The following is a 17,445-nucleotide window of genomic DNA, read 5'->3' on the forward strand; positions in this document are numbered from 1 at the left end:
TGTCACTTTCCCTTGGATCCAACTTGTCACTTTCCCTTGGATCCAACTTGTCACTTTCCCTTGGACCCAACGTGTCACTTTCCCTTGGATCCAACTTGTCACTTTCCCTTGGATCCAACTTGTCACTTTCCCTTGGATCCAACTTGTCACTTTCCCTTGGATCCAACTTGTCACTTTCCCTTGGATCCAACTTGTCACTTTCCCTTGGATCCCATACGATTTTCATTCCCTTCGACACTGGATTTGCCACAAATTGATAGAGGAGGTATTAGATCGGCTAGCTGTACTTAAAGTCAATAGGTCACCAGGGCCGGATCAGATGGGGGAGGCAGTGACGTAGTGGTAATGTCACTGGGCTAGTAATTCAGAAGCCTAGGCTAATGTTCTGGGGACACGATGGGCCGAAGGTCCTGTTTCTGTGCTGTATAACTCTGATGTGGGTTTGAATCCCACCACAGCAGCTGGTGAAATTTGAATTCAATTAATAAATCTGGAATTAAAAGCTAGTCTAATGATGAAACCATTGTCGATTGTTGTAAAAACCCATCTGGTTCACTAATGTGCTTTAGGGAAGGAAATCTGCTGTCCTTACCCGGTCTGGCCTACATGTGGCTCCAGACCCACAGCAATGTGGTTGAATCTGAATTACCCTGTGAAATGGCCTAGCAAACCATCAATTCATGGCAATTAGGGATGGGCAATAAATGCTGGTCTAGCCAGCGATGTCTACATCCAGTGAATGAGTATAAAAAATGTATCCAAGGATATTGAGGGAAGTAAAGGTGGAAATTGCAGAGGCACTGGCCATAATCTTCCAATCCTCCTTAGATACAGGAGTGGTGCCAGAAGACTGGAGAATTGCAAATATTACACCCTTGTTTGGAAAAAGGATGTAAAGATAAAGCCAGCAACTACAGGTCAGTCAGTTTAATCTTGGTGGTGAGGAAACTTCAGGAAACAATAATTGGGACAAAGTAGGCAGTCACCTGGATTAATTAAGGAAAGCCAGCACGGATTTGTTAAGGGAAAATTGTGTTTCACTAACTTGGGGTGTTTTGATGAGGTAACAGAGAGGGTTGGTGAGAGCAATGCAGTTGATGATGTGTATATGGACCAAAAGGCGTTTGACTAACTTAATTGAATTTTTTGCGAAGTAAGGAGGAGGATTGATCAGGGTAGTGCAGTGGATGTTGTCGACAAACGAACATATGAATTAGGATTAGGAGTAGGCCACTCGGCCCCTCGAGCCTGCTCCGCCATTCAATAAGTTCATGACTGAACTGATTACTCCACATTTCCACCTACCCCTGATAACCTTTCACCCCCTTTCTTATCAAGAATCTATCTACCTCTGCCTTAAAAATATTCAGAGACTCTGCTTCCACCGCCTTTTGAGGAAGAGAATTCCAAAGACTCTCAACCCTCAGAGAAAACATTTCTCCTCATCTCTGTCTTAAGTGGGCGACCCCTTATTTTTAAACAGTGACCCCTAGCTCTAGATTCTCCCTCAAGGGGAAACATCCTTTCCACATCCACCCTGTCAAGACCCCTCAGGATCTTATATGTTTCAATCAAGTCCCCTCTTGCTCTTCTGAATTCTGGTGGATACAAACCTAACCTGTCCAATCTTTCCTCGTAAGACAGCCCGCCCATTCCGGATATTAGTCTAGTAAACCTTCTCTGTACCGCCTCCAACGCATTTACATCCATCCTCAAATAAGGAGACCAATACTGTACACAGTGCTCCAGATGTGGTCTGACCAATGCCCTGTATAACTGAAGCATAACATCCCCTCGCGATGAACGATAACATTCTATTAGCTTTCCTAATTACATGCTGTACCTGCAGACTAACTTTTTGTGATTCATGCACTAGGACACCCAGATCCCTCTGCATCTCAGAGCTCTGCAATCTCTCACCATTTAGATAGAGCTGCGGGTGGATTCACTGTGGAGCATCCGCGATGCTGAGGATGTCATGGTTAGCACGAATAGTGAGGTGGACACACCACAGGTAATGGCTGCACAGGCAGAAAAGAGATGGGTGACCACCAGGCAGAGTAGTAGGCGCAGGCAGGTAGTGCAGGAGTCACCTGTGGCTATACCCCTCTCAAACAGATATACCGCTTTGGATACTGTTGCGGGGGGATGGCCTCCCAGGGGAAAGCAGCAACAGACAGGTCTGTGACACCACGGATGGCTCTGCTGCACAGCAGGGGAGAAAAAGGAGTGGAAGAGCTATAGTGAAAGGGGATTTTATCGTAAGGGGGTACAGATAGGCATTTCTGTAGCCGCAAACAAGACTCCAGGATGATATGTTGCCTCCCTGGTGCTAGGGTCAAGGATGTCACGGAGCGGCTGCAGGACATTTGAAGGGGGAGGGTGAACAGTCAGAGGTCATGATACAAATTGGTACCAACGACATGGGTAGAAAAAGGGATGAGGTCCTGCAACAAGAATTTAGGAAGCTAGGTAGCAGATTAAAAAGCAGGACCTCTAAAGGTTGTAATCTCTGGATTACACCCGGTGCCACGTGCTAGTGAGTATAGAAATAGGAGGATAGAGCAGATGAATGCATGGCTGAAGAGATGGTACAGGAGGGAGGGCTTTAGTTTCCTGGATCACTGGGTCTGTTTCTGGCAAAGGTGGAACCTGCACAAGTCGGACGGGTTGCACCTGAACCGGAAAGGGACCAACATCCTTGCTGGGAGGTTTGCTAGTGCTGTTGGGGGCGGGGGGAGGGGGGGGTGTTAAACTAATTTGGCAGGGGGATGGGATACAGAGTGGAGATACAGTATGGGGTGAGGCACAGTCAAATATAGAACAGAAAGTGAGTCTGTCTGGAAGGCAGAGCAAATATAGACCTGTTAAGGCACAAGGGAAAAATGCAAGGCTGGATTGCATCTATTTCAATGCAAGGAGTCTTACTAGTAAAGCAGATGAATTGAGGGAGTTGATTAACACATGGGATTATGATATTATTGCTATCACAGAGACATGGTTGAGGGAGGGGCAGGACTGGCAGCTCAATATTCCAGGGTATAGAGTCTTCAGGCGTGACAGGGGAGGGGGTAAAAGAGGAGGTGGTATTGCACTGCTGATCAAGGAGTCAATTACTGCAGGAAGGAGGGTTGATATCTTAGAAGGTTCCTCAAATGAGGCCATATGGGTAGAAGTTAAAAACAAAAAGGGGGCAATTACTTTGCTGGGAGTGTACTACAGGCCTCCAAACAGTCAGGGACAGATAGAGGAGAAGATATGTCGGCAAATCTCAGAGAGGTGTAAAAATAATAGGGTAATAGTAGTAGGGGATTTCAACTTCCCCAATATCAACTGGGATAGTCTGAGTGCAAAAGGCTTAAAGGGGGTGGAATTCTTAAAATGCATACAGGAGAGTTTTTTGAGCCAGTATGTAGAAAGTCCTACAAGAGAAGGAGCAGTACTGGACCTAATCCTAGGGAATGAAGCTGGACAAGTGGTAGAAGTGTCAGTGGGGGAGAATTTCGGGGATAGTGACCATAACTCTGTCCGATTTAAGGTAGTTATGGAAAAGGACAAAGATGGACCAGAAATAAAGGGACTGAATTGGGGGAAGGCCGATTTCAATATGATAAAACAGGATCTGGCCAAAGTGGACTGGGAGCAGCTACTTGTAGGAAAGTCTACATCAGACCAGTGGGAGTCATTCAAAGAGGAAATAGTGAAAGTTCAGAGTCAACATGTACCTGTTAAGGTGAAGGGTAGGACCAACAAGTCCAGGGAATCCTGGATGTCAAGGGATATAGAGGAGTGGATCAGGAAAAAAAGGAGGCTTACGGCAGATCCCAAGTGCTGAAAACAGCGGAAGCACTAGAGGAGTATAGAAAGTGTAGGGGGGTAATTAAAAAAGTAATTAGGAGAGAGAAGAGGGGACATGAAAAAATCCTAAGGCATTTTATAAGTATACTAAGGGTAAGAAGATAACCAGGGAAAGAGTAGGGCCCATTAGGGACCAACATGGCAATCTTTGTGTGGAGCTGGAGGATATAGGTGAGGTTTTAAATGATTACTTTTCATCTGTGTTCATGATGGAGAAGGACGATGTCGGTGTAGAGATCAGGGAGGGGGATTGTGATATACTTGAACATATTTACATTGAAAGGGAGGAAATATTAGCTGTTTTAGCGGGCTTAAAAGTGGATAAATCCTCAGGCCCAGATGAGATGTATCCCAGGCTGTTATGTGAGGCAAGGGAGGTGATAGCAGGGGCTCTGACACAAATTTTTAAATCTTCTCTGGCCACAGGAGAGGTACCAGAGGACTGGAGGATAGTGAATGTGGTATCATTATTCAAGAAGGGGAGCAGGGATAAACCAGGTAATCACAGGCCAGTGAGTCTAACATCAGTGGTTGGGAAACTATTGGAAAGGATTCTGAAGGACAGGATTAATCTCCACTTGGAGAGGCAGAGATTAATCAGGGATAGTCAGCATGGCTTTGTCAGGGGGAGATCGTGTCTAACTAACTTGATTGAATTTTTTGAGGAGGTGACTAGATGTGTCGAGAGTAAAGCAGTAGATGTAGTCTACATGGACTTCAGTAAGGCTTGAGGAAAGATTTGATAGGCTAGGGTTGTTTTCCTTAGAACAGAGGAGGCTGAGGGGTGACTTAATTGAGATGTACAAAATTATGAGAGACCGAGATAGAGTAGACAGGAAGGACTTGTTTCCCCTTGCGGAGAGGCCAATTACCAGGAGGAACAGATTTAAGGTGATTGGTACAAAGATTAGAGGGGACATGAGGAAAAACTTTTTCACCCAGAGGGAGGTGGGTGTCTGGAATTCACTGCCAGGATCGGTGGTGGAGGCAGAAACCCTCAACTCATTTAAAAGATACCTGGACATGCACCTGAAGTGCTGTAACCCGCAAGGCGAAGGACCAGGTGCTGGAAGGTGGGATTAGATTGGGAGGTTTGTTTTTTCAGCTGGGGCAGACACGATGGGCTGAATGGCCTCTCTCTGTGCTGTAACTTTTCTAGGGTTCGATGGTACCCCCATCGACCCTCCTTGATACCTCAATTATGTTAGTCAGGCGGGACCTTCCCTTCACAAATCTGTGCTGATGTCTTTGATTTTTGCATTTCTAAATGATTTATAATGTCTCAGAATTTTTTCCAATAATTTTCCCTCCACTGGGATTAGGCTGACTGGCCTGTAATGACTCGGTCTATCCCTTCCTCCCTTTTTAAACAATGGTACAGTGTTAGCAACCTCCCCCCCCACCAGTCCTCTGGCACCACACCTGTAGCCAGAGAGGGTTGAAAAACGATGGTCAGAGTCTCCGCTATCTCTTGCTTCTCTTAGCAGCCTGGGATATATTTCATCCAGGCCTGCGGATTTATCCACTTTTAAGGATGCTAAATTCCTAAATCCTCCCTCACTATGTTTATGCAATCCAATATTTCACACTCCTCAACTCCAGTGTTTGTATCGTTCCTCCCCCTCCATTTTGTGTGAAAAGACACACAATATTCATTTAGCACCATGCACATGTCTTCCGCCTCCACATGTTATCTTTTTGGTCTCTAATCGGTTCTCCTCTTCTGTTAGTTCCTCACTTCAAGTTGAGGAATCTCTTAAAAAGCTGGGATCAGTAATGATGACTGTGAAGCTGTTTGATTGTTGTAAAAACCCATCTGGTTAACGAATGTCCTTGAGGGAAGGAAATCTGCCGTCCTGACCTGGTCTGGCCGACATGTGACTGCAGACCCACTGTAACTGGGTCGATTCTGAACTGCCCAGTCAGCTGCCTGAGTAGTCCCTCAGTTATATAAAACACTGTTCAGGAGACAGCTCGGCACCACCTTCGCAGGGTAACTAGCAATGGACGAGAAGTGCTGGCCTGGCCTGGGACGACCACATCCTGGCAACGTAATTTTTAGAAACCCCTCAATGAAAAATGCAATGGGGGTGAAGTCACGACCCAGTTAATCTGCTTTTGGTTTGTTGGTTGGTGGGTAGATGTGGTCAGGAGAACAAAGAACAGTACAGCACAGGAACAGGCCATTCGGCCCTCCAAGCCTGCGCCAATCTTGATGCCTGCCTAAACTAAAACCTTCTGCACTTCCGGGGTCCATATCTCTCTATTCCCATCCGATTCATGTATTTGTCAAGATGACTCTTAAACGTCGCTATCGTACCTGCTTCCACCACCTCCCCTGGCAGCAAGTTCCAGGCACTCACCACCCTCTGTGTAAAGAACTTGCCTTGCACATCCCCTCTAAACTTTGCCCCTCTCACCTTAAACCTATGTCCCCTAGTAACTGACTCTTCCACCCTGGGAAAAAGCTTCTGACTATCCACTCTGTCCATGCCGCTTATAACTTTGTAAACCTCTGTCAGGTCGCCCCTCCACCTCCGTCGTTCCAGTGAAAACAATCCAAATTTATCCAACCTCTCCTCAAAGCTAATGCCCTCCAGACCAGGCAACATCCTGGTAAACCTCTTCTGTACCCTCTCCAAAGCCTCCATGTCCTTCTGGTAGTGTGGCGACCAGAATTGCATGCAATATTCTTAAGTGTAGCCTAACTAAAATTCTGTACAGCTGCAGCATGACTTGCCAATTTTTATACTCTATGCCCCGACCAATGAAGGCAAGCATGCCGTATGCCTTCTTGACTACCTTATCCACCTGCGTTGCCATTTTCAGTGACCTGTGGACCTGTACACCCAGATCTCTCTGCCTGTCAATACTCCTAAGGGTTCTGCCATTTACTGTATCCTTCCCACCGACATTAGACCTTCCAAAATGCATTACCTCACATTTGTCCGGATTAAATTCCATCTGCCATTTCTCCGCCCAAGTCTCCAACCAATCGATGTCCTGCTGTATTCTCTGACAATCCTCATCACTATCCGCAACTCCACCAACCTTTGTGTCGTCCGCAAACTTACTAATCAGACCAGCTACATTTTCCTCCAAATCATTTATATATACCACAAACAGCAAAGGTCCCAGCACTGATCCCTGCGGAACACCACTAGTCACATCCCTCCATTCCGAAAAGCACCCTTCCACTGCAACCCTCTGTCTTCTATGACCGAGCCAGTTCTGTATCCATCTTGCCAGCTCACCTCTGATCCCGTGTGACTTCACCTTTTGTACCAGTCTGCCATGAGGGACCTTGTCAAAGGCTTTACTGAAGTCCATATAGATAACATCCACTGCCCTTCCTTCATCAATCATCTTCGTCACTTCCTCAAAAAACTCAATCAAATTAGTGAGACACGACCTCCCCTTCACAAAACCATGCTGCCTCTCGCTAATAAGTCCATTTGTTTCCAAATGGGAGTAAATCCTGTCCCGAAGAATCCTCTCGAATAATTTCCCTACCACTGACGTAAGGCTCACCGGCCTGTAATTTCTTGGATTATCCTTGCTCCCCTTCTTAAACAAAGGAACATTGGCTATTCTCCAGTCCTCTGGGACCTCACCTGTAGCCAATGAGGATGCAAAGATTTCTGTCAAAGCCCCAGCAATTTCTTCCCTTGCCTCCCTCAGTATTCTGGGGTAGATCCCATCAGGCCCTGGGGACTTATCTACCTTAATGCTTTGCAAGACACCCAACACCTCCTCCTTTTTGATAATGAAATGACTGAGACTATCTACACTCCCTTCCCTAGGCTCATCATCCACCAAGTCCTTCTCTTTGGTGAATACTGATGCAAAGTACTCATTTAGTACCTCGCCCATTTCCTCTGGCTCCACACATCGATTCCCTTCTCTGTCCTTGAGTGGGCCAACCCTTTCCCTGGTTCCCCTCTTGCTCTTTATATACGTATAAAAGGTCTTGGGATTTTCCTTAATCCTGTTTGCCAATGACTTCTCATAACCCATTTTAGCCCTCCTGACTCCTTGCTTAAGTTCCTTCCTACTGTCTTTATATTCCTCAAGGGATTCGTCTGTTCCTAGCCTTCCAGCCCTAACGAATGCTTCCTTTTTCTTTTTGACTAGGCTCACAATATCCCGCGTTATCCAAGGTTTCCGAAACTTGCCAAACTTATCCTTCTTCCTCACAGGAACATGCTGGTCCTCAATTCTAATCAACTGACGTTTGAAAGACTCCCACATGTCAGATGTTGATTTACCCTCAAACAGCCGTCCCCAATCTTAATTCTTCAGTTCCTGCCTAATATTGTTATAATTAGCCTTCCCCCAGTTTAGCACCTTCACCCGAGGACTACTCTTATCCTTATCCACAAGTACCTTAAAACTTACGTAATTATGGTCACTGTTCCCGAAATGCTCCCCCACTGAAACTCCGACCACCTGGCTGAAGCTGAGAGTGAGGAACGCTCATCCTTTACCACCTGAAGGGCAGGTTTCTGTTTGCAAACAGCAAGGTGAGCCCTCTGCTAATGCAGCAAACCCCCAGAAAAGTCCAGCTGGGTGGAGAGAGGCTGGAACACGTGACCAGCTGACTCTGGGGCCAGGGAACCAAGCTGAGGGTGGGCAGGACACAGACACTCCTGAAATAATCGAGCTGGGTCTTTTCCTTGTGCAGGTAAATGGACAGGTTTGGTTGGAGACTGCGTGAGTTCTCTCTGGCTGCTCAATGCAGGGCCTAGCAGCTGCTACACAAGACGAGGCAAACATGAGCGGGGGAGGGGAGCAGGTCGACATCTTGCCTGTGGCCTTTGTCGTCAAAGACCGCTGGAAAGTGGTAAGTGGCACCTGGTTTACCCGCACACATCTCCACGCAGTTCTGGGTGCCCCGTAACCCTCCCCCAGACTCTATATCCCCTCCCACTGTCCCTCTACCCCCCCTAACCCTCCCCCAGACTATATCCCCTCCCACTGTCCCTCTCTCCCCCTAACCCTACCCTAGACTCTATATCCCCTCCCACTGTCCTTCTGCCCCGAACCCTACCCTAGACTCTAAATCCCCTCCCACTGTCCCTCTACCCCCCCTAACCCTACCCCAGACTCTATATCCCCTCCCACTATCCGTCTCTCCCCCGAACCCTACCCTAGACTCGATATCCCCTCCCACTGTCCTTCTGCCCCGAACCCTACCCTAGACTCTGTATCCCCTCCCACTGTCCTTCTGCCCCGAACCCTACCCTAGACTCTAAATCCCCTCCCACTGTCCCTCTACCCCCCTAACCCTACCCCAGACACTATATCCCCTCCCACTGTCCCTCTATCCCCCTAACCCTACCCTAGACTCTATATCCCCTCCCACTGTCCCTCTACCCCCCCTAACCCTACCCTAGACTCTATATCCCCTCCCACTGTCCCTCTATCCCCCTAACCCTACCCTAGACTCTATATCCCCTCCCACTGTCCCTCTATCCCCCTAACCCTACCCTAGACTCTATATCCCCTCCCACTGTCCCTCTATCCCCCTAACCCTACCCTAGACTCTATATCCCCTCCCACTGTCCCTCTACCCCCCTAACCCTACCCCAGACACTATATCCCCTCCCACTGTCCCTCTATCCCCCTAACCCTACCCTAGACTCTGTATCCCCTCCCACTGTCCTTCTGCCCCGAACCCTACCCTAGACTCTAAATCCCCTCCCACTGTCCCTCTACCCCCCTAACCCTACCCCAGACACTATATCCCCTCCCACTGTCCCTCTATCCCCCTAACCCTACCCTAGACTCTATATCCCCTCCCACTGTCCCTCTACCCCCCCTAACCCTACCCTAGACTCTAAATCCCCTCCCACTGTCCCTCTATCCCCCTAACCCTACCCTAGACTCTAAATCCCCTCCCACTGTCCCTCTACCCCCCTAACCCTACCCCAGACACTATATCCCCTCCCACTGTCCCTCTATCCCCCTAACCCTACCCTAGACTCTATATCCCCTCCCACTGTCCCTCTACCCCCCCTAACCCTACCCTAGACTCTATATCCCCTCCCACTGTCCCTCTATCCCCCTAACCCTACCCTAGACTCTATATCCCCTCCCACTGTCCCTCTATCCCCCTAACCCTACCCTAGACTCTATATCCCCTCCCACTGTCCTTCTGCCCCGAACCCTACCCTAGACTCTAAATCCCCTCCCACTGTCCCTCTACCCCCCTAACCCTACCCCAGACACTATATCCCCTCCCACTGTCCCTCTATCCCCCTAACCCTACCCTAGACTCTATATCCCCTCCCACTGTCCCTCTGCCCCCCTAACCCTACCCTAGACTCTAAATCCCCTCCCACTGTCCCTCTACCCCCCTAACCCTACCCCAGACACTATATCCCCTCCCACTGTCCCTCTATCCCCCTAACCCTACCCTAGACTCTATATCCCCTCCCACTGTCCCTCTACCCCCCCTAACCCTACCCCAGACACTATATCCCCTCCCACTGTCCCTCTATCCCCCTAACCCTACCCTAGACTCTATATCCCCTCCCACTGTCCCTCTACCCCCCCTAACCCTACCCTAGACTCTATATCCCCTCCCACTGTCCCTCTATCCCCCTAACCCTACCCCAGACACTATATCCCCTCCCACTGTCCCTCTATCCCCCTAACCCTACCCCAGACTCTATAATCCCCTCCCACTGTCCCTCTATCCCCCTAACCCTACCGTAGACTCTATATCCCCTCTCACTGTCCCTCTACCCCCCCTAACCCTACCCCAGACTCTATATCCCCTCCCACTGTCCCTCTCTCCCCCTAACCCTACCCCAGACACTATATCCCCTCCCGCTGTCCCTCTACCCCCCCTAACCCTACCCTAGACTCTATATCCCCTCCCACTGTCCCTCTATCCCCCTAACCCTACCCTAGACTCTATATCCCCTCCCACTGTCCCTCTATCCCCCTAACCCTACCCTAGACTCTATATCCCCTCCCACTGTCCTTCTGCCCCGAACCCTACCCTAGACTCTAAATCCCCTCCCACTGTCCCTCTACCCCCCTAACCCTACCCCAGACACTATATCCCCTCCCACTGTCCCTCTATCCCCCTAACCCTACCCTAGACTCTATATCCCCTCCCACTGTCCCTCTACCCCCCCTAACCCTACCCTAGACTCTAAATCCCCTCCCACTGTCCCTCTACCCCCCTAACCCTACCCCAGACACTATATCCCCTCCCACTGTCCCTCTATCCCCCTAACCCTACCCTAGACTCTATATCCCCTCCCACTGTCCCTCTACCCCCCCTACCCCTACCCCAGACACTATATCCCCTCCCACTGTCCCTCTATCCCCCTAACCCTACCCTAGACTCTATATCCCCTCCCACTGTCCCTCTACCCCCCCTAACCCTACCCTAGACTCTATATCCCCTCCCACTGTCCCTCTATCCCCCTAACCCTACCCCAGACTCTATAATCCCTTCCCACTGTCCCTCTATCCCCCTAACCCTACCCTAGACTCTATATCCCCTCCCACTGTCCCTCTATCCCCCTAACCCTACCCTAGACTCTATATCCCCTCCCACTGTCCCTCTATCCCCCTAACCCTACCGTAGACTCTATATCCCCTCTCACTGTCCCTCTACCCCCCCTAACCCTACCCCAGACTCTATATCCCCTCCCACTGTCCCTCTCTCCCCCTAACCCTACCCTAGACTCTATATCCCCTCCCACTGTCCCTCTATCCCCCTAACCCTACCCTAGACTCTATATCCCCTCCCACTGTCCCTCTATCCCCCTAACCCTACCCTAGACTCTATATCCCCTCCCACAGTCCCTCTATCCCCCTAACCCTACCCTAGACTCTATATCCCCTCCCACTGTCCCTCTATCCCCCTAACCCTACCCTAGACTCTATATCCCCTCCCACTGTCCCTCTATCCCCCTAACCCTACCCTAGACTCTATATCCCCTCCCACTGTCCCTCTACCCCCCCCTACCCTACCCTAGACTCTATATCCCCTCCCACTGTCCCTCTACCCCCCCTAACCTAGACTCTATATCCCCTCCCACTGTCCCTCTACCCCCCCCTACCCTACCCTAGACTCTATATCCCCTCCCACTGTCCCTCTATCCCCCTAACCCTACCCTAGACTCTATATCCCCTCCCACTGTCCCTCTATCCCCCTAACCCTACCCTAGACTCTATATCCCTTCCCACTGTCCCTCTATCCCCCTAACCCTACCCTAGACTCTATATCCCCTCCCACTGTCCCTCTATCCCCCTAACCCTACCCTAGACTCTATATCCCTTCCCACTGTCCCTCTATCCCCCTAACCCTACCCTAGACTCTATATCCCCTCCCACTGTCCCTCTACCCCCCCTAACTCTACCCTAGACTCTATATCCCCTCCCACTGTCCCTCTATCCCCCTAACCCTACCCTAGACTCTATATCCCTTCCCACTGTCCCTCTATCCCCCTAACCCTACCCTAGACTCTATATCCCTTCCCACTGTCCCTCCATCCCCCTAACCCTACCCTAGACTCTATATCCCCTCCCACTGTCCCTCTACCCCCCCTAACCCTACCCTAGACTCTATATCCCTTCCCACTGTCCCTCCATCCCCCTAACTCTACCCTAGACTCTATATCCCTTCCCACTGTCCCTCCATCCCCCTAACCCTACCGTAGACTCTATATCCCCTCCCACTGTCCCTCTATCCCCCTAACCCTACCCTAGACTCTATATCCCCTCTCACTGTCCCTCTACCCCCCCTAACCCTACCCTAGACTCTATATCCCCTCTCACTGTCCCTCTACCCCCCCTAACCCTACCCTAGACTCTATATCCCCTCCCACTGTCCCTCTACCCCCCCTAACCCTACCCTAGACTCTATATCCCCTCCCACTGTCCCTCTACCCCCCCTAACCCTACCCCAGACACTATATCCCCTCCCACTGTCCCTCTATCTCCCTAACCCTACCCCAGACTCTATATCCCCTCCCGCTGTCCCTCTACCCCCCCTAACCCTACCCTAGACTCTATATCCCCTCCCACTGTCCCTCTATCCCCCTAATCCTACCCTAGACTCTATATCCCCTCCCACTGTCCCTCTATCCCCCTAACCCTAACCTAGACTCTATATCCCCTCCCACTGTCCCTCTACCCCCCCTAACCCTACCCTAGACTCTATATCCCCTCCCACTGTCCCTCTATCCCCCTAACCCTACCCTAGACTCTATATCCCCTCCCACTGTCCCTCTACCCCCCCCTACCCTACCCTAGACTCTATATCCCCTCCCACTGTCCCTCTAAACCCCTAACCTAGACTCTATATCCCCTCCCACTGTTCCTCTACGCCCCCTAACCCTACCCTAGACTCTATATCCCCTCCCACTGTCCCTCTACCCCCCTAACTCTACCCTAGACTCTATATCCCCTCCCACTGTCCCTCTATCCCCCTAACCCTACCCTAGACTCTGTATCCCTTCCCACTGTCCCTCTATCCCCCTAACCCTACCCTAGACTCTATATCCCTTCCCACTGTCCCTCCATCCCCCTAACCCTACCCTAGACTCTATATCCCCTCCCACTGTCCCTCTACCCCCCTAACTCTACCCTAGACTCTATATCCCTTCCCACTGTCCCTCTAAACCCCTAACCCTACCCTAGACTCTATATCCCTTCCCACTGTCCCTCTAAACCCCTAACCTAGACTCTATATCCCCTCCCACTGTTCCTCTACGCCCCCTAACCCTACCCTAGACTCTATATCCCCTCCCACTGTCCCTCTATCCCCCTAACCCTACCCTAGACTCTATATCCCTTCCCACTGTCCCTCTATCCCCCTAACCCTACCCTAGACTCTATATCCCCTCCCACTGTCCCTCTACCCCCCCTAACTCTACCCTAGACTCTATATCCCTTCCCACTGTCCCTCTATCCCCCTAACCCTACCCGAGACTCTATATCCCCTCCCACTGTCCCTCTACCCCCCTAACTCTACCCTAGACTCTATATCCCCTCCCACTGTCCCTCTATCCCCCTAACCCTACCCTAGACTCTGTATCCCTTCCCACTGTCCCTCTATCCCCCTAACCCTACCCTAGACTCTATATCCCTTCCCACTGTCCCTCCATCCCCCTAACCCTACCCTAGACTCTATATCCCCTCCCACTGTCCCTCTACCCCCCTAACTCTACCCTAGACTCTATATCCCCTCCCACTGTCCCTCTATCCCCCTAACCCTACCCTAGACTCTGTATCCCTTCCCACTGTCCCTCTATCCCCCTAACCCTACCCTAGACTCTATATCCCTTCCCACTGTCCCTCCATCCCCCTAACCCTACCCTAGACTCTATATCCCTTCCCACTGTCCCTCCATCCCCCTAACCCTACCCTAGACTCTATATCCCCTCCCACTGTCCCTCTACCCCCCTAACCCTACCCTAGACTCTATATCCCTTCCCACTGTCCCTCTAAACCCCTAACCCTACCCTAGACTCTATATCCCTTCCCACTGTCCCTCTGTCCCCCTAACCCTACCCTAGACTCTATATCCCCTCCCACTGTCCCTCTATCCCCCTAACCCTACCCTAGACTCTATATCCCTTCCCACTGTCCCTCTATCCCCCTAACCCTACCCTAGACTCTATATCCCTTCCCACTGTCCCTCTATCCCCCTAACCCTACCCTAGACTCTATATCCCTTCCCACTGTCCCTCTACCCCCCTAACCCTACCCTAGACTCTATGTCCCCTCCCACTGTCCCTCTGTCCCCCTAACCCTACCCTAGACTCTATATCCCTTCCCACTGTCCCTCTGTCCCCCTAACCCTACCCTAGACTCTATATCCCCTCCCACTGTCCCTCTATCCCCCTAACCCTACCCTAGACTCTATATCCCTTCCCACTGTCCCTCTACCCCCCCTAACCCTACCCTAGACTCTATATCCCTTCCCACTGTCCCTCTATCCCCCTAACCCTACCCTAGACTCTATGTCCCCTCCCACTGCCAAAGTGATCAAGGTATATGGGGGGAAAGCGGGTGCTGAATAAGACGATCAACCATGATTTTTTTTGAATGCCAGTGCAGGCTCAAGGTCTGAATCACCTACTCCTCCTATTTGCTATGTTTCTTTGTCCCTGTAACCTAGCCCTACCCGAGACTCTATCCCCTCCACTGCTCCTTTGGACTCTACCCTATCTCTGCCTCTATGCACCCATTTAACCCCCTCTCACAGCCCATGTAGATTCCAGTATCATCCCTGTACCACATTTACAGAATTACCCTCTGTTACCTCTTGTCCAGCTGAAGAAGATTGGTGGAGGAGGTTTTGGTGAGATTTACGAGGCAACTGATTTGTTGATTCGGGAGAATGTTGCACTGAAGGTGGAGTCTGCCCAGCAACCCAAGCAAGTGTTGAAGATGGAGGTGGCTGTTCTGAAGAAGCTTCAGGGTAAGAGAATGTGTAGTGGGTGTGGTGTGCATATTCATGCTGACACTGGCTGCTCCCCACCTCCCCCTACCCGCCTCCCCCTGCCCCACCCCCCTCCCCCTCACTGTTCCTGTGTTTGACTGGACATTGCAGTAATTGGTACCATCGTTCTGTTGCTGTTCAGGGAAGGACCACGTGTGCAGATTCATCGGCTGTGGGCGGAACGAGAAGTTTAATTACGTGGTGATGCAACTTCAGGTAAATATCTCATTTCCTGTTGGGACTGGTGTTTACAAACCGCGCGAGGTAGTGACGTTAGACATCTGAATGTGGGCAGTCTGCTCCATCTCACACTGATGCCCTCGTTCCCGGTTGAACCATTATTCCCCTTTAAACTGGCTGTTCCCGCTGGGATGGCTTCCATCTTCACTCACTCAATACTAAGGGATGTAGACATGGATGGATGTGGCCTGATGCTGTCAGATCTGGGCTGGACCATATAAAGCACCATCATTCCTGCTCTCCTCTGCTAAAACTGCTCACTACTCCAGAATCATCCTGGAATGCAAAGATAAACCCCAACCTCTAAACTCGACTACAGATCAGCTTTGGAAGCCCCTCTTCCTGACCTTGATCTCCAACAAGAACTGAGTGAAGTTCAGGCACTTCTTTGTCAGATTTTTTAATTCATTCAGGGATGTAGGTGTCGCTGGCCAGGCCAGCATTTATTGCCCATCCCTAATTGCCCTTGAGAAGGTGGTGGTGAGCTGCCTTCTTGAACCACTGCAGTCCATGTGGGGTAGGTACACCCACAGTGCTGTTAGGAAGGGAGTTCCAGGATTTTGACACAGTGACAGTGAAGGAACGGTGATATAGTTCCAAGTCAGGATGGTGTGTGACTTGGAGGGGAACTTGCAGGTGGTGGTGTTCCCATGTATTTGCTGTCCTTGTCCTTCTAGTTGGTAGAGGTCGCGGGTTTGGAAGGTGCTGTCAAAGGAGCCTTGGTGCATTGCTGCAGTGCATCTTTATAGATGGTACACACTGCTGCCACTGTGTGTCGGTGATGGAGGGAGTGAATGTTTGTAGATGGGGTGCCAATCAAGCGGGCTGCTTTGTTCTGGATGGTGTCGAGCTTCTTGAGTGTTGTTGGAGCTGCACCCATCCAGGCAAGTGGAGAGTATTCCATCACACTCCTGACTTGTGCCTTGTAGATGGTGGACAGGCTTTGGGGAGTCAGGAGATGAGTTACTCGCCTCAGGATTCCTAGCCTCTGACCTGCTCTTGTAGCCATGGTATTTATATGGCTACTCCAGTTCAGTTTCTGGTCAATGGTAACCCCCTAGGATGTTGATCGTGGGGGATTCAGCGATGGTAATGCTATTGAATGTCAAGGGGAGATGGTTAGATTCTCTCTTGTTGGAGATGGTCATTGCCTGGCACTTGTGTGGCGCGAATGTTACTTGTCACTTATCAGCTCAAGCCTGGATATTGTCCAGGTCTTGCTGCATTTCTACACGGACTGCTTCAGTATCTGAGGAGTCACGAATGGTGCTGAACATTGTGCAATCATCAGCGAACATCCCAACTTCTGACCTTATGATTGAAGGAAGGTCATTGATGAAGCAGCTGAAGATGGTTGGGCCAAGGACACTACCCTGAGGAACTCCTGCAGTGATGTCCTGGAGCTCAGATGATTGACCTACAACAACCACAACCATCTTCCTTTGCACTAGGTATGACTCCAGCCAGCGGAGGGTTTTCCCCTGATTCCCATTGACCTCAGTTTTGCTCGGGCTCCTTGATACCATACTCGGTCAAATGCTGCCTTGATGTCAAGGGCAGTCACTCTCACCTCACCTCTGGAGTTCAGCTCTTTTGTCCATGTTTGAACCAAGGCTGTAATGAGGTCAGGAGCTGAGTGGCCCTGGCGGAACCCAAACTGAGCGTCACTGAGCAGGTTATTGCTAAGCAAGTGCCACTTGATGGCACTGTTGATGACACCTTCCATCACATTACTGATGATTGAGAGGAGACTGATGGGGCAGTAATTGGCCGGGTTGGACTTGTCCTGCTTTTTGTGTACAGGACATACCTGGGCAATTTTCCACATTGCCGGGTAGATGCCAGTGTTGAGACCATCTGATCAGCTGCCTCTG

At 50.4% G+C, this 17,445-nt stretch overlaps 1 protein-coding gene across 1 annotated transcript in view; it reads left to right on the forward strand.

The window, feature by feature from the left end:
* Positions 1-319: 319 nt before the first annotated feature.
* LOC137359160 (tau-tubulin kinase 1-like) overlaps positions 320-17,445 on the forward strand; it is a gene marked incomplete at its 3' end in the record, with an annotated part of 47,905 nt that continues 30,779 nt past the window's right edge. The window contains exons 1-6 of the mRNA XM_068025230.1: positions 320-331; positions 1,928-2,077; positions 8,378-8,542; positions 8,600-8,701; positions 15,163-15,310; positions 15,474-15,547. Coding sequence (XP_067881331.1) covers positions 320-331; positions 1,928-2,077; positions 8,378-8,542; positions 8,600-8,701; positions 15,163-15,310; positions 15,474-15,547 — 651 coding nt within the window. The remainder of the gene's footprint in view (positions 332-1,927; positions 2,078-8,377; positions 8,543-8,599; positions 8,702-15,162; positions 15,311-15,473; positions 15,548-17,445) is intronic.

This window comes from Heterodontus francisci, unplaced genomic scaffold (assembly GCF_036365525.1).
Source record: "Heterodontus francisci isolate sHetFra1 unplaced genomic scaffold, sHetFra1.hap1 HAP1_SCAFFOLD_1315, whole genome shotgun sequence".
NCBI classification, from domain to species: domain Eukaryota; kingdom Metazoa; phylum Chordata; class Chondrichthyes; order Heterodontiformes; family Heterodontidae; genus Heterodontus; species Heterodontus francisci.